The following is a 25,110-nucleotide window of genomic DNA, read 5'->3' as shown; positions in this document are numbered from 1 at the left end:
TTTCTTATTAATGCTATACAGTTGCTTTGACACAATCTGTACTGTTAAAAGCGCTATATAAATAAAGGTGACTTGACTTTCCTGAATTGTGCACCAGCCTTACAAAATGCATAGCCAGGGAGTGATCGAATTATAATTATTATTACTAAGATTGTAATAATTAACACTATGTTACTATCAGTAGATTATAAGCAGATATTTTGTGAAAGCCTTTTATAGAAAGCTGTAGAAGGAGAGGGCTTTTGTGTATGCTTAATCCTATGTTAGATAAGGAGTAATAGAAATAAAGCAATAAAAAAAAAGTTGTCCTTGCTGACACCGTCACCTTCATGTTTTACCCTCTAGATCATAATACATTCATTATGGAATTAGAAAGTTCCAGTCCCTTGGAGGGGATAAACACTTATTAAGGTTTAAATGCACTGTAACAACAAGAACAATCAAATTTCTCAATTGTCATCTTTCAAGATGCATCTTTAATTTTTTTGTGAATGTTAATATAATGTGTGTCAAACACCAAAGTACTTACAAGTATACTGCTACTGCAAGTGTACTGGTATTTCAGTTGTGATGTAAAATTAAGTATGAGTAACCTAGATAATACTGCAAAACTCCACAGTCAAAGAGAGCAAAATGTGTTGAAAATGAAAGACCAGTGTGAACACAGAACAAGTTTCTGAACCATTCCTGTTCTAGCAGACTAAGCTAATTAAACAAGGACCATATCAAAACAGCATGAGAAGGTCATAGGTCATCAGATTGGGATAAGAAAAAAGCAAGCATAGAGGAAAAAAAATACATACAGAATTTAATGTTAATTTGATGGTTGTGCTACAGAATTAACTAGTAATAGTCAACTGTCCCGGCTACGCATCTTGTAAGGCTGGTTAGTCGACCAGAAGAAGCTTGGTCGACCAAAGTGTGGAAGCTGAACAGTAGCACTCGCTGCAGGACAGATGGAGGCAACGGTGCGCTCACTTGCTATTAAAATACTCTGTAATTTTTGGTCATAGAGATAAATGTAATAATACTCTACATTTATGTCGGTCTGTGAACTTGAGCACGAAACTCCTTGTATATCTTTGCCTTACAGACATTACAATGTATCTATAGAGAGTGAAATGTCTACTTTCAAATGAAACAATTCAAATGGAAAACAAATATTCTCAGATTATGTAATCCGTATGAAACAAGCATACAGGCGCATCACTACTTTAGAGATGACAAGTCAGTGTCGCCGACTTCATCTCTAAAACTGAAAATAAAACACTAGTTTATCAAATTATTAAAATGTTAATGCAGTCTCCTTACAGTTTTTCACTGACAAATTCATAATCATTACTTCTGCCGGTGCGCTGTGGCAAGCTTTATGTGTGTCCTTGAGCGCTTATGAGGCTATGTACGCAATTGAAGTCTCGTTATAATGATTTGAATGGTTTATTAATAAACGTGTGATTAGTCGACTAATGCTTCAAATGAACTACTACTAGTTGACCAGAAAAATCCTTAGTCGAGGACAGCCCTAGAATTAACTTTAGAACACCATGAGAAACAAGCACACACACGCCCAAAGAGAGCTGCGGTCACACCTTAACTACACCTTGCATGACTAACTGCAACTGGGTGAACCAGAATTTTGGTGAAAGCAACACAGTGTGGAAAAAAGGGTAAGAAGTTTAGCTGCAGGTGGAGCATGAACAGATGAAACACAAGGAGCACAGTCCCTGAGAATTGTTATCCTGTAGAGAATGCAGTCTTGTTTAGATGGGACAGCATACCACAGGCATTAGCAAGCTCAGGACTGAGATGTAGCCTGGGTGGGGAAGGGCCAATAACGATAACCATTTATTAATAAACACAAAAGAATTTTTGAAGATATGTGTTAACTGTATATATGATGGAGAGAGAGCATCTCCATGAGGAGAGCACACAACACTGCACATATTAATCATTGTAAAAAAAATGTATAGGCTGTGAAGATTTCCAGTCAGGATTTAGACTATCATAGTACTGAGACTGCTCTAATTAGAGTTACAAATGACCTGCTCTTATCATCTGATCGTGGTTGTATTTCTCTATTAATGCTATTGTATCTTAGCACTGCATTCAACACTATTGACCACAACATTCTTTTAAATAGACTAAAAAACTTTGTTGGCATTAATGTAAGTTTATTTTGTTTATTTTTGTTTATTTATTTGGATCCCCATTAGCTTCCACAGTGTGGTTGCTAGTCTTCCTGGGGCCCATAAAAGTGCTAAACATATGTACAGTTAAAATACACAAATATAACATACATATAACATAACCACATGTATACATTTATCCACATATACACATTCACACACATACAACATTTGAAAATATTAGTACCTATAACAGTCACAAATTAACTGGTGTAATACTATTAATAATAATCTGTTTTAGAGTCTTCTTAAAATTACATATGTTGGATATATGCCTTGTTCTTAAGTCCAATTTATTCCAAGCAGATGACGATCTAACTAAAACTGTTCTTGTCATACAATTGGACCTTGCAGATGGAACCACTAACACACCTGACGCGTAACATGTCCGTGACAATACCCACTAAAAACCAATTTATCTACGAAAGATTTTGGATTGTTTTTAAATAGAGCATTGTGCATATAACAGAGAAGACTTATATTAAGTTTGTCCTCCACCTTTAGCCAGCCCAAACAGGTATGCATTTTATCCACGGTGGAGCGAAAAGAGCAACCAAGGGCTACTCTTGCGGCTCTGTTCTGAACGATTTGTAATTTTTTCAGATGTCCCTGTGCAGCACTGGACCAAATTACTGGGCAGTACCCCAGATGTGACAGAACTAAAGATTGGACAACTGTTTTCATAACTAATGGTGGAGAATATACTGAACATCTCTGGGAAAAAGCAATGCCTTTGGCCATTTTAGACACAATGTGGTCAATCTGATCAGCCTAAGAGAGCTGACTATCCAGCTTCACACCCAAGAGTTTAGTCTGACTCACCTGCTCTACCACAGATGTATCAATAATTAGATTTAAGTTGCAAGGCTTGCCAAGCATACATTTAGTACCAAAGACTATACATTTAGTTTTAGATATATTAAGAGCTAATTTATTAAGTTTCACCCAATTTGTAATGGCATTAAGTTCATTCTGCAAGGTACAACTTATGTCAGTTACTGTAGGTGATGCATAAAACATTGTAGCATCATCTGCATACAGTACAACATCTGCTCTTAAAACAGCATGTGACAAATCATTGACAAACACAGAAAACAATGGACCCAAACAGCCGCCCTGAGGAATACCACATGACAACTGCTTACAATCAGAAAAACTCCCGTTGAAAAATACCCGCTGACTTCTACCAGAGAGATAACTAGCACTTAAGCTTAGACAGTAAAATGTCATGGTCAATAACATCAAAAGCTGCTGTGAAATCCAGCAGCACAGCACCCACAAGTTTTTTGTCATCCATAAAAGTTAGCCACTGGTCTACCATTTGTACCAATGCAGTGTTAGTGGAATGTCCTGGCTTATAAGCATGCTGTGAATTGGAGAGCAAATTATTTGATACAAAGTACTGCATCATTTGATTAAAAAGTAACTTTTCAAATATTTTGCTCAATTTAGGTAGAATGTTAATTGGTCTACAATTTGATTCAGTGAGACCTAATCTATCATCTTTCACTAAAGGTATAATTTTAGACTGCTTCCAAATTTCCGGAAACACCCCACTTATCACAGATCTATTAAAAATGTGAATAATAGGCTTGCATAAGATATTAGCAACCGTTTTAAAAATTTTGCCATCCAAGTGATCTATACCTGCAGTTTTTTCCTCCGGGAGAGAGAGCAACATCTTTTCAACAATTTCCTCTTTAACTGTACCAAATGTCAATGAACAAGATTTATTCCTCATAATATTCTTCACATTACTACAAGGTGAATCCTTAGGGTATGATAAAATACTAGATCTTAAATTTGCAGTTTTCTTTATAAAAAAGTCATTCAAATGATTTGCTATATCCAAAGGTTTAGTGATTATTTCTGCTGATGTTTCCAAATACATATTAGAACATTTCGTTTTTTTTACACATTATTTCATTTATAACTTTCCACAATTGCTTGCTATTATTTGATGAGTTACTAATCTTTTGGCTAAAATATATTTTCTTTTTTAATCTATTTAACTTTGTCACTTTATTTCTCAAGTTACAATAATACCTTTCATCCATATCACTTTTAGATTTTAAAGTTTCAGCTTTGGCATTATCCCTTTCCCTCATTATAGATTTTAGCTCGGCATCTAACCAAGGAGCATTATTGCTTTTTATCGACCTTTTTCTAATTGGTGCATGTTTGTCAACTATTTTCACAAACCGATCCATAAAAATATGTAAAGAAGCATTAACATCCTCCTCGTCACAGACCGCCGACCAAGTGGACCTTTCAACATCTCCCACAAACGCATTAGGATCGAACGTTTTATAAGACCTACGATAGACAATCCTTGCACCAAATTTAGGCAATTTAGTTTTCTTTGTTGTGATGATTAAATTATGATCACTGCATCCTACTCCAACTAAGATGACATGTGAACACAACTCATACACATTTGTAAAAATGTGGTCAATGCATGTTGATTTAAATTTACCATTCAAAGAAATTCTTGTGGGTTGTGTAACAATCTGCTTAAGGTTAGAAGCATTAGTTATAGTAATCATCTTTCTACGTAAATAACACTTATTTGAAAACCAATCAATAAGTGCATCAATAAGTGCATGTAAGTGCATTAGCAAGGTTCAAATCTTACTTATATGACCGCCATCAATTTGTAGCAGTGAAAGAAGAGGTATCATATCGATCACAAGTGCAGTATGGAGTAACTCAAGGCTCAGTAATAGGGTTGTTTTTCTTCTCTATATTTCTTCCCGGCCTGGCAAAACATACCAGTTTGAAAAACTGACAGAATGCATAGTCAATATAAAAAACTGTATGACAAGTAATTTCTTACTGATAAATTCTGAAAATAAATAAATAAATAAAACCCAGAGCTGTTAGTTATTAGTTAGCAGTGGTTCTCAACCACATTCCTGGAGGACCCCCAACACTGCATATTTTGCATGTCTCCTTTGTCTGACACACCCATTTCAAGTTTTTGAGTCTCTACTAATGAGCAGGTGACCTGAATCAGGTGTGTTTGATTAAGGAGACATGCAAAATGTGCATTGGGGGTCCTAGAACACTGTCTAAGACTTGATGGCTGCTCTGTGAATTCTTTGTCATCAGTTAGGAACCTAGGTGTGCTATTTGATAGCAGTCTTTCCTTAGAAAGGCACATTTCTACCATTTGTAAAACTGCATTTTTCCATCTCAAAAATCAATCTAAAATCTAAATTACAACCTATGCTCTCAAATGCAGAAATGTTAATCCATGCGTTTATGACCTCAAGGTTAGATTATTGTAATGCTTTATTAGGTGGTTGTTCTGCATGCTTAAACTCCAGCTGGTCCAAAACGCAGCAGCTAGAGTCAAGTATGACCATATTAACCTGGTTCTATCAACACTGCACTGGCTACCTATTAAGCATTGTATATATTTTAAAGTCTTGTTTATTACTTAAAAAGCCCTGAATGGTTTAGCACCTCAGTATTTGAATGAGCTCGTTAAATTATAGTCCTCCATGTCCGCTGCTTTCTCAAAACTCTGCCAATTTGATAATACCTAGAATATCAAAATCAACTGCGGACTGCAGATTCTTTTCTTATTTAGCGCCCAAACTTTGGAACAACCTACCTAACATTGTTTGGGAGGCAGACACACTCTTGCAGTTTAAATCTAGATTAAAGACCCATCTCTTTAACCTGGCTTACACAACACACTAACACATTTCTAATATTCAAATCCTTTAAAGGATTTTTAGGCTGCATTAATTAGGTCAACCGGAACCGGGAACACTTCCCATAACAACTGATGTACTTGTTACATTGTTAAAAGAATGGTATCTATACGCTAATATTAGTCTGTTTCTCTTATTGCGAGGTCACCGTAGCCACCAGATCCAGTCTGTATCCAGATCAGATGGTCACTGCAGTCACTCGGATCCAGTACATATCCAGACCAGATGGTGGATCAGCACCTAGAGAGGACCTCTACAGCCCCGAAAGTCAGCGGAGACCAGGACAACTAGATGAGCCCCAGATTCTCTGTAAAGACCTTGTCTCAAACGGCTACCGGGACAAGACCACAGGAACCAGTTGAGTCTTCTGCACAATGTGACTTTGCTGCAGCCTGGAATTGAACAGCTGGTTTCATCTGGACAGAGGAGAACTAGCCCCCCGACTGAGCCTGATTTCTCCCAAGGTTTTTACTCTATTCTTTCACTGATGGAGTTTTGGTTCCTTGCCGTTGTCGCCTCTGGCTTGCTCAGTTGGGGACACTTCATTTCCAGCGATATCACTGACTTGATTGCACAGATAAGATTTAAACTGAACTGAGCTGGATGATGACATCACTGAATTCAATAATGAACTGCCTTTAGGGTTAGGGGTTGGGCACAGGGCTAATAAGCCAGTTGCTTGTTATGGTACCATTACGGTACAGTATAGCAATACTGCTGCTGATGGATAAAGATGTCAGTGGATGTACAGAAACTGCACCTTGAAACACTTTGCATAACCTAAATATCCAAGCATCAGAAATGCTTGGCTGAAGTTTTTTTCATTTTTAATCATGTGTCTGAGTGACAAATATAAAACTTTCATTTGTTTTTCTAAGCGTGCTGCTGTTTTTTCAAAATATTTTTATTTAAAGATACAGCAGTGCTAAGCATTTTGTCCTCAGAGGCAACACAGTCAAGTATTTTTATTTTTAATCTTACAGCATTTGTAAAAAACATCAAGCCAGTGTTTAACGGTTTTAAGACACCAAGTGGATCACTGACTGAGTGCTGCTAATAAATGTAATTCCATAAGCTTACTTAAGCTTACGTAATACAAGTCACTAATTTCATCCCTTAAAATTCATCTTTGATAATCAAAATGACATTTAAACATCCATTGCATTTACTTACATTCACTTACACATATTTGAGAATTGAGATATTTCATGATATATTTAACACGTGCCCCATCAAAAATAATAAGTGCATGATGGTCCTGCTTGTGATGGTAGGAAACGGGTGGTTTCAAACTCTTTTTAAGACAAAAGGTTTGTCTAAGCATACTAAAAACAACAGATAGACATAATCAACGTTAAAAACTTGATTTTTACCACAGGGGGTCCTTTTAAACTATATACCAAAAATTAAGAAATTACCACGCTGTAACAAGCTATTGTTATGGTTGTGTTGTTTCAATTTCAGCTGCACCAGGACCTGACTTGGGCTCAAACATATATGGCTCTATAACAGTGCTTTTTCTATCTTAAGTGTGGTTTTGTTTTTTATATTGTCTATCAGTTGATTTTGGTATTCCATTCAGGTTTAATAACCATGCTTTGCTTAGGGTACTGCTGCTCCCACACACTGGTCCGTAGCCTCATACTTGGAAAAAGGCTGCCACTCTGATGCTCCTGCATCACCGTTGCATTACCTCATACTGGGAACAGATAAGTTTTTCTATCAACCTTTTTCCAGTACGAGTCTCACCCGACTCATAATGGACCAATGCTTTACATTTCCTGTCTCGGGCGTTGCTATTCAAATTAACATATTCAAAGCTGATAATATAATGTTAAACCTATGAAAATGGTTTTAAAGCAGTCATATGACGTTGCTAAAAAGAACATTATTTGGTGTATTTGGTGTAATGCAATGTGTTTATGCGGTTTAAGGTAAAAAAAAAAACATTATTTTCCACATTCTTTTAACCATTTTTGATTGTACTGAAAACTCTTTTCAGACCAATTTCCACAGTATTAGGGCTGTGCAGTATATCAAGTTTTGAACAATATATAGATTTATATTGTTATTTTTTTATAAGCGATATGGTATGAGGGTTTACATCAATTACAAAAAATTACAGTAGTTTGACAAGAGCACACTGGAATAATAGCGGAAGTGCCTAATTCGATTTGCCCTAAACAAGAGATATGCTTTATATTAAGGGCTTTAAAATAACTCATACTCACATTAACAAGTATAGTTTTAAGCTGCTCGCCCCGTCAGATGCTCTGACGGATACATGTGCTGCTGACAGAGACCCTACTTGCACTATTTAATGTGTTTGAGAGTTGGTGTTTACTTCAGTGCATAACTTACATTTCACATGAATATTCTCCATCTGTAAACATTAGAAAGTCATGAAAATATTTCCATTTTACTGTCAGGAGCCTTCTGCAAACTTAACATACTTCAGTGAATGAGCATGGCCATGTGCATGCGCACCAAACAGACGGAGCGCAATAATTGTGTCATAAGCAAAATTGTAAACCTACAAGTAAAGCCCTATTCGCACGGGATTAGTATCACCTGGTGACCTTCAGTCATTTGTAAAAATTTCGGCGGTTGTCTGTGATTTTAATCCCGTGCGAATCGGGCATGTCTGTAATTTGTAAAGTAAAAATTCCCCAGCAAATGACCTACCATATTTCACCGAAAACCGAGGTCCTGTGATAATATTAGTCCCGTGCGGATGGACATCTCTGTGATTTGGCCAGCATTTGGCAGGTCGTATATCGTTTTTCAAGGTTTTTGTTTCCTGTGCGTCCTTTTATCCATCTTTCACAAAGAATGGAGCTGCGTTGAAGTGTTTGATATATTTTGGGTGCTGTCATATTGCTACACCATACAATTTGCAGAAAGAGAAAGGTTAATGTGTTACAAATAAATCAAGCATAAAGCTTGAGATATTACTTTAACTTGGTGAAATGTAAATGACACAGCGCACGAGACTATATTAGTTTCTTTTTTTAAATCCATCTAACCGGACCATAGAACGGGACTCGCCAACTCATGACATCCATGTATCCGAGAGATAAGTCAGTAAATTTCAGTAAAATCACAGGCTTCGCTTATCCCGTGTGAATGCACCATACGAAATTCAGACGTGGGGGGGTAATTTCAAAATCACACAAGGTCCCCAGATAATACTAAGCCCGTGCAAATAGGGCTTAAGTGTATTTTATGATAGTAGATAGCAATAATGGGGTAATCAAAATATAATGCAATTCATCTTTGCTCTTGTATTTATTTACTTTGATTTTTAGTTTAGTTAATTGAACTTCCTCTGCTATTTTCAATAATACATGTTGCCCCTTGGTAATATTATTAGAAAATACGGGATTAGTTTCCACTGTTATGCTGATGATACTCAACTATATAATCGCAACGAGACCAGATGAAACTTCTAAATTATCTAAGCTAACAGAGTGTGTTAAAAATGTAAAATGACCAATAATTTTCTCCTATTAAATTCAGATAAGACAAAAATATTACTTATTGGACCAAAAAACAGTACACAGAATCTCTTGTATTACAATTTGCAACTAGATGGATGTACTGTTAAACTGTCAAAAATCTATGTTATATTAGACAGCAACTTGTCATTTAAAAATTCTATTTCCCATGTTACAAAAACACCATTCTTCCATCTTAGAAGCACTGCCAAGCTACGAAACATGTTACCTGTTTCTGATGCAGAAAAGCTTGTTCATGCATTCATGACCTCTAGACTGGACTATTGTAATGCACTGCTAGCTGGTTGTCCTGCATCTTCAATAAACAAGCTACAGGTAGTCCAAAATGCCACGGCTAAAGTCCTTAACAGGTCAAGAAAATATGATCATATTACCCCAATTTTACGATCTCTGCACTGGCTACCTATTAATTTCAATATCAGTTACAAAATATTATTACTTGCCTACAAGGCCCTTAATGGTTTAGCTCCTGTGTACCTAACTAGTCTTCTACCATGCTACAATCCATCACACTCCCTAAGGTTGCAAAACTCTGGACTTTTGGTAGTGCCTAGGATAGCAAAGTCCACTAAAGGAGGTAGAGCTTTTTCACATTTGGCTCCCAAACTCTGGAATAGCCTTCCTGATAATGTATGGGGTTCAGACACACACTCTCTGTTTAAATCTAGATTAAAAGACACATCTCTTTGGCCAAGCACTTAAATAATGCATCTCAATCTTGGACTGCAGTTACATCTGATCAAATCCAAATTATTATTCTTTAGCTTGGGTTAAACAAATTAATTTTACTTGGTTGCAACAGCAGCTATGCTAATTATGTCTCTATTTGTTTTTCTGTTTTTGCAAGCTTTAGTCTGGATCCAGAACACCTGAGAAGAGATGATGCCAACCCCTCAGAACACCTCAGATGATGCCAACCCTGAAACATACAGAACTACCAAATTTTGCTATATGCTTGATTGCATCATATAATAATTGCTGTTAATGGTGTTCTTCATCTGTTTGATTACATCTTTGATTTTTCCATACATTTCTGCCATATGTCCATAAACTGAGTCACCACTGATAAGCTACTACTAAATATTGTAGAAACTTGCTTTGCAACGATTTGTTCATAAAAAGCGCTACACAAATAAACTTGAATTTAATTGAATTGAACTTCTGCTTTAAAAAGCATTATTTTTGTTTTTAGATTGTAATGTTACAAAGCTAGAATGCAATGTGATTTTAGCCCCTTTTTTTGCACATAATGGATAGCATAGCCTATACTTTCACTATATTTGTTTTCATCGTTTATATTAAAGGCAAAGTTTAATTGGACAGGATGTTTAAATAAGTAAATATTTTTTATCCAAATAGAAAATGTAGAAAATACTGAGATATATACCGTATATCGCATTTCAGCCAAAAAATACTGAGGTATGATTTCTTTGTTCATATCGCCTAGCCCTACACAGCATCTATTCTGCATTCTGCTTAATGGACATTTGTGGTCATTATGGATCCATCTGCTTTGAACCTGCTGCCGGCCACTTATGTGTGTTATTTTTAGGTTTTATAGAGTATTAACTAATAAAAGACAACTGATGTCAACCAATACATCTTAGTTGATTATATCTCGTTTTTAACGACAGGAAGGCCAAAAGTCACTTTTATCATTGTCAGTACCACATGCAAATACAAAAGGAATTGGGAATGAGTAAGTTTATAGACCTGTATAATAGCAGCTTCATTGTCTGCCAGACCCAGCAGGAAGATTCTAGCTTTGTCAATTTTGACAGGCACTGTACGACCTCTCCACTCAACCTCACTCATCACAGCTGCCTGCTTAGCTCTTGTCTGAGTAATCAGCGCCTGAGAGACAGAAAGAGAGAACACAACTGTAAAGATTGTGAACATGCTAACGCAACTTACTAATTTTATAAAATACAGGATAAAAATCAATCCAATTGTGATTTTCTGAGAAAAAAAAAATCCTTTAATAAGAAACATGGTTTGGCATGGCATTTTCGCCTCAAAAACGCAAGAGTTTACATAATATATTAGATTATTAAAGGGGGACAGAGCTGAAAAGACAAAACCCCTGACCTCCAATTTTTCAGCCATCATGCCTCCCCCTCCTCCTGCACTCAGTCTCATCTGCATGAGGTCGTTTATAGCATTCTGGTCACCTAGAGAACGGACACAGATAGAATATATGAGCAAGATGGCTGTGGTTTGTACAAAGTAGTCAAAGTGTATGTGTTTGTTTCGGTATGCAAGCATGAAGGTTACAACAGAGAGAGAACTCCACGTGTGAGTGTTTCCAAAGATGCTTTAAGGCCAGTCTTCACTTCACTAAAGGGTTTGTTTAATTTTTATTTGATTAAACCAGTGGTTCTCAATTCCAGTCCCCAGCTCTGCAGATTTTGCATGTCTTCTTTATTTAACACACCTGATTGGCAGTGAGGGAAAAAGCACCAAGTTTAGGGCAGTCTGTTCATAGTTCTACTTCAACTGTGTGATACCCTCAAGAGAGGTGACCAAAATTTCTGAAATGGCAGAAATTCATCCAACAGTCCAATAGCTGCACAAAAGAGGCTAATCACCTCTCGTTACCCCCTGTACACTGCACATCTAAAGATGCACAACAAAGCTGAAATTCGGCCCTACTCAAAACAAGTTATAACTCGGCTTAAAATTGGACAAAAATCACAGTGTATACCCGGCCTAAGAGAGACATACAAAATGTGCAGAGTGGGGGGACTGGAATTGAGAACCAGATAAAATAAATACATTTTTCCAGTAATAAAATGAAAGCATAAAACATTATGTTCATAGGGCCCTGTTATTGTAAAATAATTGAATTAATGAATGAGAATGAGCACGTGAGAACACTGCACAACAGGTAACTTAGCCAACATTACCGTTAGTGTGGAATGGCAATAAATAAATGCAAAAACCTTTCATATTAACTTTACACATTTTATCAGTTCTTCCTTGAAAACAGATTCTATGATCTACAGAGCTAATCAACATCGCTAGTGGTATACTCTACTGTTTGAAATACAGGAACACAATTTGAATACGTATAAATAACATTCGACAACTTGTCCAGCATGTCTACATGCATGCTCTTGAACTAAACAAAAGGCGACTGGTTCTTTTAACTGTAAGGTGGACATCCATCCTTACAGCTAACTTATTGAGCATTGTGTTGCCTCAGTGAAAAAGACAATGGTCTCTTTTAACTGTAAGGTGACACAACAGTTGCAATATTGAGTGTGATGCTGTCTCCCAATCATGCATATATAGCCCACCTTAGCCTTAAACAGTATCAGTTTCTCACCAATGTTATATGCACAGTATCGGATGTTAGGTGAAATCTCTTCCACTCTCTGATGATAAAGCACTGCTTGTTCCTCAGTAAAAGCACTTGCCAGTTTCTCATAGATGGTCCTGCAAAAAGTCCACAGATATAGTCAACAGAAAATCTTTACACATCATTTACAGGACAAAAATACACCAAGCATTCCCCTTCATTACAGCATATCACCAACTTTGAAATGAGAAAACCTTTGTAATCCCGTTTTCACATGCATCAGGAACAGGTCTCCGTGCAGTTTTCAACCAAAATAATATTAATAAATATTATTTTTTTTATTTACAGGGCAGTCTATCAGAATAGAAATATGATTCAAACTTGGAAATAATAATAGTAATAATAATTAACCTTATTAGTAGTATTATCATCTTTCCCTCCAGAAGCTTGCTGTCGGTGAGTGAGCACCACCTTGTGACACCATCACAGAGAGGCACAAAATAACTTTTCTTTAATTCCTGAAAATGTTCAAAAATGACTGAAAATGCCACTCTTCCTTAATTAGCAAGTCTATTTCATGCACACAAAATGGACAAGCCATATCAGCCAATATTGAATTTTCGATTTTAAATCGAAATCATTTAAATCGATCATTTTATTACATAATATTGACTGACTCTTAAATTTCATGATCACTTTTTAATAATCTATGCCATTTTCTGTTAATGTGTGAACAAAGCTTCACTAAGCATTATGTAGCATGTACAACTCCAAAATAAATGTTGTTTTGACTAGTGCTGTGTTCGATACATCGATACAACGATGTATCATCACAGAGATTTGATGATAAGAGTATCGATGCAGCGGTCCCTGTATCGATATGGTGGCACGTGCGCTGCAGTGGAATGCGCTTAATTTGGATAAAAGAACACAGTTTAAAATGGAGTAGGAAAAGTGCAAGGTTTCTAAAAAATAATGAATAGAGCACAATATATAGGATACAACAAGGTTTAATCTGGCCACAGAGGAACACAACCGGAGTTGCTTGATATAAAGAGACGTAAACTCCGAAACAGAGCTTCCCACTTGCGCAATACAGAAATATCTGAAGTGTCTTATTTGTTTTTGTCAACCTGGCAACCATGTGCATGCGCTCTCTCTCCACTGTGAATAAAGTGAAAGTGACGTGACATACAGCCAAGTATGGTGACCCCATAGACTGTAAAAAAAATATGGACGTAGTGTCCGTGATGTCACCCATAGACTCCTCAATAGCGGTTTTGAAGATCAAAGTGTGCAGAGCGGGCCGTCGCCATCTTGGCAGCGCGTCACAGCGCGACTCTCCCGGAAAATCGAAAATGGGCAAAAAGGCGGGAGCTGGTTGCTGAAGCCACGCCCACCTAGCGCGACGGAATTGTCAGCAGCGGCAATCCACCTGTCACTCAAGTGGCCACGCCCTTAATTATGCAGAACTTTAAGGCTTAATATAATTTAAATGGATGAGTTAAAAAAAATTCACCCCGCTCACAGTTGTCATGAAGGACAAAATTAGCAATATAGACCAAAATCATTTTGAACCAGGCTGTAAACATGTTTTTTCTGCTGTAAAGTTGGGCATTTTAACATGGGGAGTCTATGGGACTGACTCCCTTTTGTTTTTTTCTTCTGTAGGGTTGTGGATTTTTTGCGTTTTTAGTCACTTCCTTATTGGCTTCACGAGAGAGAGCGGGAGGTTGCCGCTCAGGTGACCCATACTCGGAATTCGTGCTCTGCTTTTAACCCATCCAAAGTGCACACACACAGCAGTGAACACACACACACCATGAACACACACCCGGAGCGGTGGGCAGCCATTTATGCTGCGACGCCCAGGGAGCAGTTGGAGGTTGGGTGCCTTGCTCAAGGGCACCTCAGTCGTGGTATTGAGGGTGCAAATGCACTTGCTTTCTGAAAACACTATCTTGCAGTTTAGCAATCTCCACTTCAATATTCTATTCTCAGAAAAGTGTAATTTATCAAGTGTCCATTTATGGGAGAAAGGGGGAAAGGGTGGGGTGTGTATATATGAATTACCACCGCTTTGCCATTAGGGCTGCACGATGTATCATTTAAGCATCGATATCGCGATGTACGGATCCACGATAGTCACATTGCAGGATGTGCGATGTAGGCTGTCGTAGTTGATCCGTTATTCATTAACCGTAGGGGCCAGCTGCTCCCTTGACGAATGTGATTTGCGGATTAATTGCACAGCTTAACCATCACAGAGTGAAAGTTTATCATTTGCATGGGTTTTTAAGTCCTGTCAGTTTAACAGGGCGCATATAAGAAGCAGAGAGAGAGCGAGAGAGCCCCAGCCGCGCGCGCGCTCACCTTCACCGTCTTCAAACAACACGAGCGCTGTCTTGCTCTCTCTCCCTCACGCATATTAATCAAAATCAATTGACACGATGGTGTGGAACAAAAAAAAAAAACTATCCAGTGATGAAATGTTTTCTGTGTTGTCAAATCTTGTGCGATATCCTAAACTGCCGAGATAATTACACAACGCGTGCCGTACACGTCTGATTCTAGAAATAATGACTCCTTTGAACCGATTCAGTTTAATGAATGGTTTAACCCCTTAACTGTCACCGTCCCACCTGTGGGACGCTTGGCACTCTTTTTTTTGTTGTCCTTTTTCTCTATAAAATCTTTTAGTAATCATCATAAGTTATATATCATTTGAAAGCTTAGAAGCCCAAGATTCATCCTGTGAAAACCATTTTGAAATCGGACATTGCGTTACCATGGAAATGGTACTTTAAAATCTTATGGCGGTCTCCTCCCCCTTAGTGGGCAGTGTCAAGTGTCATATTACAAAATGCATTACGGTCTTTTAGAATCAAAACTTTTTATAATCTTGGCAACAAACATATCATTGGAAAGGTCTGAGTCTCAGGATTCCATATTTGGTGGTTATTTTGAGTATTGAAGTAAAATTGACAGAGAAATCTAGGGAAAAATTAATTAAACAAAATTCAAAGGAGTTTTGATGGCTCCCAGTGGCTGTTTGTGGTATGACGCCCTAAATAAAATCTCACAGGAACCTCAATTTTTTTCATATCAACTTCAAATTTGGAACATAACTTATTTAGACACAAGGCTTTAATTTTATACCAATTTTAGAGTAAAACCTGTTATGTAAAATATTTATAATAAATAAAATAAAATAAAATTAATATAGCGCATTTTATTTATAGTACATTTAAACTTCTATAACTTTTTGATACTTTAATTTTTTGAAAAAATTCCACTTTTGCAAAAATCTGCTTATTTTCTTCTTTAAAAAGAGACCTAACGTCTATATTCCAAAGTGTTTATAAAATACAACAATTTACGTTTGGATAGTGCACTTTAATGAGTGTTTTATTTTATGTTTGGTGACAGTTAAGGGGTTAAACAACTGACCTGTCCAACACTGAAATCACGAGACGTCTGAATTGGTGTATAAAAAAAATCTGTAACACTTTACAATAATGTTCTATTTATTAAACTATTTAACTACATTTAACATTTACTATTACTAAACTGCACTTCTACAACATTGTTAATTTCAACATTTAGGTTATAGCCTTCATTGTTGAAATCAAACGTTGTACAGTATTTGTTAACATAGTTAATGCACTGTGAAGTAACATTACCAAACAATGAACAGCTGTGTTTTTATAAACTAAGATAAACAAAGATTAATAAATATAGTAACAAAACTATTGCTCGTGGTAAGTTCATGTTAGTTAATATGTTAACAATTCAAACCATATCCTAAAGTTACAAACAAATAATTTACTCTTATTTAAATAATACTCTGATGTTTAAATCATTTAAAATGAGAATGTAAGTGTGCTCACCCCATTTTTGTTCGTAAGAAAAAATTTGATTAGATTTCATATCGCAGAAAAATAAAATATCGCAATGTCATTTTTTCCCAATATCGTGCAGCCCTATTTGCCATGTTTCTCTATTAATAGTGAAGCTGTGGGTTTAATCCCTTTAGAAATGGTAATATTACCAGCTCCTTGTTGAGAAAGATAATGTAGCTCTTCAGCGATTAAGCTATTTTATTGATAAAATTGCGGGGCAGTGCTAAAAAGTTTGTCTGAGCGCTAAAAAGAATGTATGTGCGCATGCAGCGTGATCTGTGTGACTAAATGTGTGTGCGTAAGGTAGCCTACAGTGAAGACAGCACACTAGTTAAGAACTCTTCTATTTTTTTTAACATAGAGTGTATTGATTTTTGCAATAATAACCTACTAGCAATGTTACAATTATTTTCATATATTACAATGAGTATATTACAATAAAAAAATCATTAGAACGAGTACATTATTATTTATGGGCTTAAAAACAAGATGCAAACAATCAGAATATTGTACCTGGTGGGGAGTGCACAATAGCCGCATTTCCACTGTCGGGCCAGTGCGAGCCAGGGCTTAAAATGGGCCGGGCGGGGCTAATAGCCTCGGGCCAGTAGCACGAGGCCAGAATAGCGCAGCGTTTCCACAGTCGGGCCAGAAGCTCCGCTGCGCATCACTAAAACCCGCCCTTTACACGCCTCTCAGGAACAACGTCACGCAATCCATTCATTTCACCAACAAAGAGAAGTTATCAGAAAACTAATGAGAAATAAGTCACTGGAAATAGCGCGATCACAAAACGAACATGATAACAGCGGCCTTTTGTTTGCATGTTAAATATTCAAATTGACTTTAATTAAAATAAATACACAATTGTGATAGAGAATAAGAAGCTGAATTTCTCCAAGTTGTTGCATTTACCATTTATTATGGTAACGTTAATGTTTAGTGTGCATAGTCTTTTATAGGGATGCACCGAAATTAAAATTCTTGGCCGAAACCGAAAACCGTAAGAAGAAACCAAGGCCGAAAACCGAAAACTGAAACACCGAAAGAAATTATGCCGATTATTAGTACCATTGCATTTATGGCTATAACTGTGTACTAACTTTACTAAAATCAAGGCATTGCAATTGCATAAATTAATATTAAAGTTTCAAAGAATAAATCAATTACAAATTATGCAAATATTTATTTAGCACATTGCAACAATGCACAGTAAAAATTTAATTCAAACTAAAATGTTTAACTTGACCCTACTCATGTGTTCATTGAAATATAATGTACTGGCCTGCAGAAAGGTTTTAAAATTAAATGTTCTCTCATAAAAACAAAGTGCATTTAGGTCAAGTGCATTTGAAATTTTTCTCTGTAGGACTACTACAAGAAAGTGCATTTCTGCTCCAGTAGGCAAGAGGGTTATCACTTCTATGGGGACTTCAGACAGATAACCATCTACCTGTTGAGCGGTTGAGCTTGTCATCTGCCTGACATTTGAGAAAGATTTGAGAGAGTGTATTTAAATAGGGCCAGGGCATAAATAAACATTTATATCAAATTAAAAAATATATCTAGCAGAAATATGGCTACAATCTGATAGTCACATATATAGTAGCCTAAGAACAGAATAGCCTACGTATAATTATTATTTGAGGCACTCTCTTGCAGGATTTCACTGAACATATCAGACAACGACGGTGCATGCCCTCATCTCTGTCTTTTTTTCTGCGCTCTGATCTCCTTCTCCTGCGCTGGGCGCTGCTCCGTCTCCGCATCCATTGCGGCCTGGATCATTTCTCGTGCGCGCTGCTTTATTTTCGCATCCAAGTAATGGTCTTTATAACGCGGATAAAGTACAGTCGCGATTAAGTGCAGAGGATCCCAATAGATCTCATTGTCAAACGTGTGCTGACAGACTTTAAGAGTGTACTTTTTTTTGTTTTCACTCCGTGGTCCGTCTCAACCTCTTTGCTTAGGAGACGCTTTAATGCTGCGATTAAAGGAATAAGACCCACTGGTTTGAAGTGAATGTCGCGAGGAGCTCGTGGTCTGCGCTATGCAGGTGCACGTGCAGGTCGCGGTTTCTGTTTGCGTCATCACAACATTTCGGCCGTATTTTTTCGGTGATAAAAGTCTTTCGGCCGAAAACCGAAAATGCACTTTTGGGCCATTTTTAAAAAGTTTTTAATGTTGATGTTATAGCTGTTATCTTTCTGAAATGAACGGCACTGACGCTCTCCAGACGCGAAGAAACTCTGCCTTTGTTCAAAACCACTCCTCTAGCCCCAGCTGGCCCGCTTTGGCCTAAGGTTTTCATCGGGCCAGAAAACCCTGACCGTTGGCCTCGAGGAAGCCCCGACGAGGCACGATCAAGCCCCGGAAGTGACAGTGGAAACGCGACTGGCCCTGGCACGCACTATCACGCCCGCTTTAAGCCCGACAGTGGAAACGCGGCTAATGTAAACATGAAACATATGCCATTACCTATATTGTTCTGTGGTACAGTTATGGAGGCCCTTCATAATGCAGAGGTCAACTGCCTGTTCTGCCAATAGTTAGCAACAGTCCAATAGTATGCAGTGTTTCATAAACAGCCGTTTTAATAAATTCTTCTGAGGTGAAATACAGTGCATCGTAAGATTTATCATATCGGGACTTTGCTGGTGATTCACAGCCCTAGTTTTGACACGGTTTATTATGACATGTTAGATGTAGCCACCTAAGTTCAAGCAGCAATGTGGAGCACACATGAATGGATCATCTCATCCTCTTTTCCACTAATTATATCACCAAAAAAATGTATAACGCCTCATGTAATCATTCACTGTAACCACAGAAAAATGTCAGTAATAAAACCTTGTGACATTATGTATATATGGTTCAAATCGGTTCGGATCATTTAGAGTAATGGATCGGATCATTTCTCAGATCAGCAAGAAAAAACTATTTCATATCAATATAATGTTGCTTTCCATTACATACAATACCACAGCAAAAACTACTAGCCTAACTAGAAAGTTCAAACATAAGTAAAGTGAACAGTCAGTTTAAAAAAACAAAAAAACAAACAATTTACAAGCATAGATAAATAAAATATAACAGTTACAAATAAAATAAGGTCTGACAGTAGTATTCAGATACAGAATTATAATAATTAAGTGTAAAATAGCACTGCATGATGTTCACTATATGAATTAAATTTAGAATAATTTTTGTTAATGCTGTGTCTTACGGTTTGATTAACATTAGTGACAGACAGCAGCACGTATTTATAGGCTGCTGTCCCTTTAAGACCTGATGCACAGATGCAGTATAATGATACTGGAATAGAGAGCACTATGAATTGTTCTTCATGTGCACAGTAACTGAAATTTAAAACTGCTAGAAGAAAAGGCTCAAACTATCGATAACTAGAGATATAATACACTACACTGTAAAAAATGATGCCTGCCCTCAGCAAATGATACATTAAAATAAACAGATTTTACTTTAAAAATTCAATTTTGCACATTACTTTTAAAACTACAAATGTTACACAACATTGAGTTTATGGTTTACTTTAATTAATAAAGAAACACTACAAGTAATTGAGTAAAGTCAACAATAATAAAATTTTTTAGTCAAATTAACAATTCTTTAGGACCCAAGCAGATGTCTGCCCTCAGCAAATATGGCTCATTAAAATAAACACATTTTACTTTACTAAAAAAAATCAGTTTTGCACATTACTTAATTTAAAGCTACAAATGTTAAATAACATACTGAGTTTATGGTTTACTTTAATAAAGAAACAAGTAATGTTGAGTGAAGTCAACAATAAAAATTTTTGTCAAATTAACAATTTTTTAGGACCCAAGCAGATACCATGTGACGAACTGGATTAACTTCGAAACGCGCAATCAGTGTTGCCAACTTAGCAATTTTGTTGCTAAATTTAGCAACTTTTTCTTCCAAAAGCACCTAGCACAGGGTTCATGCAGAAACTGCTAAATTAAATTCCAGGACTTTCAAGGGACTTTAAGCACTACTTTTTCCAGAGATCTCAATATCGTTATTACCTCTCAAATTCTAAATAAACTAATAAAACAAAATGGTACAAATAAAGCTGTGACAACTTGAAAGAATACTATGGCAAAATTAACACTTTCCTTATTCAAAGTGATTATTTAAATGAATATATAATTGATCTGAAGAGTAAAAACGTTATCAAACACTTGGAAAGTTATGAGCTATATCATGCTCATAGACACTAGGGTCGTGACAATACACTTAGCTCACGAGATGAGAAAATACAGATACTTGGTTCACTAGAACGAGACAGTACTTTAACTCTTTTTAAGAAACGTTCAATGACAAAATATTTGTCTTTTAATCACAAAAAAAGCTAAACAATGTAGTTGTATTTTGAAACATTTAACTAATCTAATCTAACTAATGATAATCTTGGTAATCAAGTAATATAAGAATTGAGCAATATGATATTTTTAGTAATAAAAATAGACCTAAGTGAAAAACAGGCTTTATATTGACTACGTTTATATATATTAAACTAATGATGAAACAATAATAATTGGTTCAAATAAAGTAATCGCATGGTTTTATTGAACAACACTTTTAAAAAACAATGTAATATATGCTTATACATAATATGAATATAACCAACTTAAGTACATTATGTATAACAAATACCTGCAAAGGGCGCCAACAGCCTGGTTGTGTTTCATTTTACGGCTTGATTCCACGTTTCATGTAATTTTAATATTTGGCCTGACACTCAGAGCGAGGATTTGAACTTTTATTTTGAAATAGCGAAGTCCAACAAATCACATAATAGAAATATGTTGATGTATTGACCGAGCTGCTGAGATGGAGACACTCCATGCTTGTAAATGATAACAGTGCAACACAAAGTGCGTCAGACGTTATCACTTTCCCAAATGAAACCTAAACAAACAGCACATGCAATAAAAGACCGAAAAATATAATGCAAGCATTATCAAAGGTTTTACCACAAAATCTACTTTTTACTGCTATCGTGAGATCGCTTTTCACCTCCAGTAAATATTACTAGAGTAATATCACGAGATCTTGTGCGCTGCTAAAAGCCAGGAGAGACGGCTCTGTATTTATATCAGACGCGTTGCATGGTTAATTTTGGGAGAAAATTATATATATATATTTTTTATCAAATACAAAAATTAATATTCATTTCTTATATACTGCCTTTTTAACCTTCAAGTACTTTTCAAGTACCTTTTCATAAATATGGCAGTTTTCAAGGGTTTTCCAGGACATAAATTTGAAAAAGTCAAATTGAAGTACTTCAAGCACTTTGAGCACCTTGTACGAACCCTGCTAGCAACAAATTTAGCTATTTTAAAATTTTATTTGGCTACTTTTAGCAACTTTTAATAAGTGACTCAAACTATAAAAAGGCACACATTTTCCATCTAAATTTCACAAAAAGAGGAAACAAAGTTGCCTAGCAGTACACACATCACATGAATGAAGGTTATTGCTATTTGCAATTGTTCAATTTGATAATAATAATTTAATAATTGTTAATTTATGATATACCTTGCAGTATTGTGTATCTGTGATTGTTGATTAGCTAGTACACTAAGAAAAATATCTAGAAAAATGAAAAAAAAAAAAAAAAAAAAAAAAAAAAAAAAAAAAAAAAAAAAAAAAAAAAAAAAAAAAAAGGTAATTTTCCAGGACATTATCTGTTATCCTGTATCTGTTGTAACCCGAAAACACAAAATATAATGCATAATTTAAAATGCAGGTAAAAAACCTGTGAACTAACATAAGCCCTATTCGGATGGGACTAGTTTTAGAGAAATCTGTGTTTCACAGACATACTTGGTGATTCTAATCCATCCTAATCTGCCACTTCTGTGTTTTTCTCACACAACCTCTGTAATAATTCCAGAGCAAATTACCTACTGTTTTTCAACAAACTTCGTGATCCTCTGAGAAAACTAATCCCGTCCGAATGCGAATGTCTGTGTTGCCGCACAATATTTTATTTCACAACGCGTTTCCTTGTGTTTTGGCCAACATGAATTACCATAGATGCTCTTACCATGCGCATATTTGCTATATTTGCTTCCCGACAAAAAAAAAAAAAAAAAAAAAAAAAAAAAAAAAAAAAAATCAAGAGCCAGATCACGTACACTGTTAAGACTGGCTATTGTAATATCAGCGTCAGGTAAGATTACTCACATTCATTTCTGCACTCAGTTACATAATGTTTTAATTACAGATGTACCTTTATGAAAATTAACATGGGTTTACTACAAATAATAAAAAAATGGTTAAACTCAAGTAACCACAAATTAAAGGGGTCATATGATGTTCCTAAAAAGAACATTATTTGGTGTATTTAAATGTGTTTATGCGGTTTAAGGTTCAAAAAACACATTATTTTCCACATACTGTACACTATTGTTTCACCTTTATGCCCTGCCTTTCTGAAACGTGTCTTTTTTTTTTTACAAAGATCATCAGTCTGAAAAGCATCCAGCGCTTTGTGATTGGCTGAATGCCTCAAGCGTGTGACGGAAATGTCACACCTTGATTAGCTGCTTTATGCCCTGCCTTTCTGAAACGTGTCATTTTTTTTTACAAAGATCATCAGTCTAAAAAGCATCCAGCGCTTTGTGATTGGCTGAATGCCTCAAGCGTGTGACGGAAATGTTACGCGCCCCTTACCATACTGTGATGCGTGTCCTGGTCAGAACACCGTCGAGACAAGACAAAAACAATAAAACCCATTACAAAGAGCCATGTGTTAAATCCAGTGGTGACATAATTACGGATTATAATGACTTATACTGTGTTTTTACGCATTGCATTGCATCGTGCCACGTAAACATAAAACCATGTCTGCATGTGTGATCGGAGAAACGACAAACAACAAGCTCTACTCTACACCAGTGGTTCTCAATTCCAATCCTCGCACCCCCCAACTCTGCATATTTTGCACGTCTCTCCTTGTTCTTTGTTCAAATTCTAAAACTAATAAAACGAAATGTTACAAATAAAGTGCAGCACATGCAAAGCATGCAATAGCTGTGGCAACTTGAAAGAGTACTATACTATAAAAATGAGCTCCGTGCATGAACTGTGTTCCCATTGACATATGGTCCCTACACAGTGTCCATTGCTACCTACTCCCTGAGCAGTAGAAATCTGTTGAAATTTACCTCACTTCAGAACATTCATTCACAGATTTGCGCTGCACAAGTGCAAGTGTGACATCATATACCTCTGTAAATAAATACAATTTAAATTCACATCTTGCACACTTCAATGCATTTTGAATGGAACATATACGTTCACTTTGAACTGGAATCATGGCCGAATATCCTGTGATGTCCACTTCGCAGGGCACTTACGTTCGAACAGAACAAACGTCTGAAGCGAAAAGAAACATACAAAATGTGCAGATCAGGGGAGCGCGAGGATTGTAATTGAGAACTGCTGCTCTACATTGCTTAAAACTCGCGTCTGAGTCATCAGTGGCAAATCCTTTACATATTTAAATGTACTTACAGACTGCGAGTCAGAACACTCCAAAGAGAAAGGAAAACAAATCGCATCATATGACCCCTTTAATATGGTTTTGCTATACTAGCCATTTATCTTCACCATTGTATTTGTGTGATTATACTAATGGTAATCAATCCAAATAACTATACGCAATGCATGTATGCAAAGCGCATGATCTCTGTGACGGCCAGATGTACAGAACAGACCCTCCCACCTCTGTAATAAACAAGGAGATGTTTGTCCCGTCCGAACTGGTACATGAAAAACGCAGATGTCAGGTGGTAAGAATCAAAACTCAAACGTAGTTTACAAAACTACTCCCGTCCGAATAGGTCTATAGTAGATTGTGCCCTATTTTTACAGACTTTTCTTAGATTGTAGCATACTAACTACTAATACACTGCTTAAAACTAGAATTGTTTAGAATGTGAAGTTTTACCAGTTTACTAGATAATAAAAACGAATTGTAATCATTCAAAAATGGAAAATAATTCAATGTTGTTTAAAAATAGTTATTTCTATTTTAAAATTATGTTATGAATTTATATTATTTTAGAAACAAATCTAAATTTTTTTTTTTTTTTTGCTGAGATTTGATGTAGTGACAATTTTGTGTCGTGATTACGTAATGACATCATCTTGCAATGACATCACAACATCTTTCCATACCAACAAATCGACCTTCCTTTAGCAACTTCCCCTGAAAATTAGTTGGCAACACTGCGCGCAATTAGTTGTGGCCATTTTAGAAAACCAGATCTCAGAAGAGGACTGCTCATCCACGTGAAGGTAAGTAACTGTCAAGTAGAGCTTTTCTTTATCATATATCCTGAATATACAAGTTACAGATTTTTTTTTATTTGGCACTTTACTAGATATCGAATGAGCACTGTTAAACATGTGTGTTCACTCTTGAGTCTTGTTTGTGAC

The 25,110-nt window shown here is 36.3% G+C and overlaps 1 protein-coding gene across 2 annotated transcripts in view; it reads right to left on the bottom strand.

The window, feature by feature from the left end:
- Positions 1–25,110, bottom strand: part of srp68 (signal recognition particle 68) — a 63,274-nt gene that overhangs the window by 20,963 nt on the left and 17,201 nt on the right. For both annotated transcript variants that reach the window (XM_019119078.2, XM_042758175.1), the window contains 3 exons: positions 12,755–12,864; positions 11,515–11,597; positions 11,140–11,280 (listed from right to left, as the gene is read on the bottom strand). In XM_019119078.2, coding sequence (XP_018974623.2) covers positions 11,140–11,280; positions 11,515–11,597; positions 12,755–12,864 — 334 coding nt within the window. The remainder of the gene's footprint in view (positions 1–11,139; positions 11,281–11,514; positions 11,598–12,754; positions 12,865–25,110) is intronic.

The sequence above is a fragment of the Cyprinus carpio genome, chromosome A6 (assembly GCF_018340385.1).
Source record: "Cyprinus carpio isolate SPL01 chromosome A6, ASM1834038v1, whole genome shotgun sequence".
NCBI classification, from domain to species: domain Eukaryota; kingdom Metazoa; phylum Chordata; class Actinopteri; order Cypriniformes; family Cyprinidae; genus Cyprinus; species Cyprinus carpio.
The sequence above is the reverse complement of the archived record's forward strand: the minus strand, read 5'-3'. Positions and strand labels throughout refer to the sequence as shown.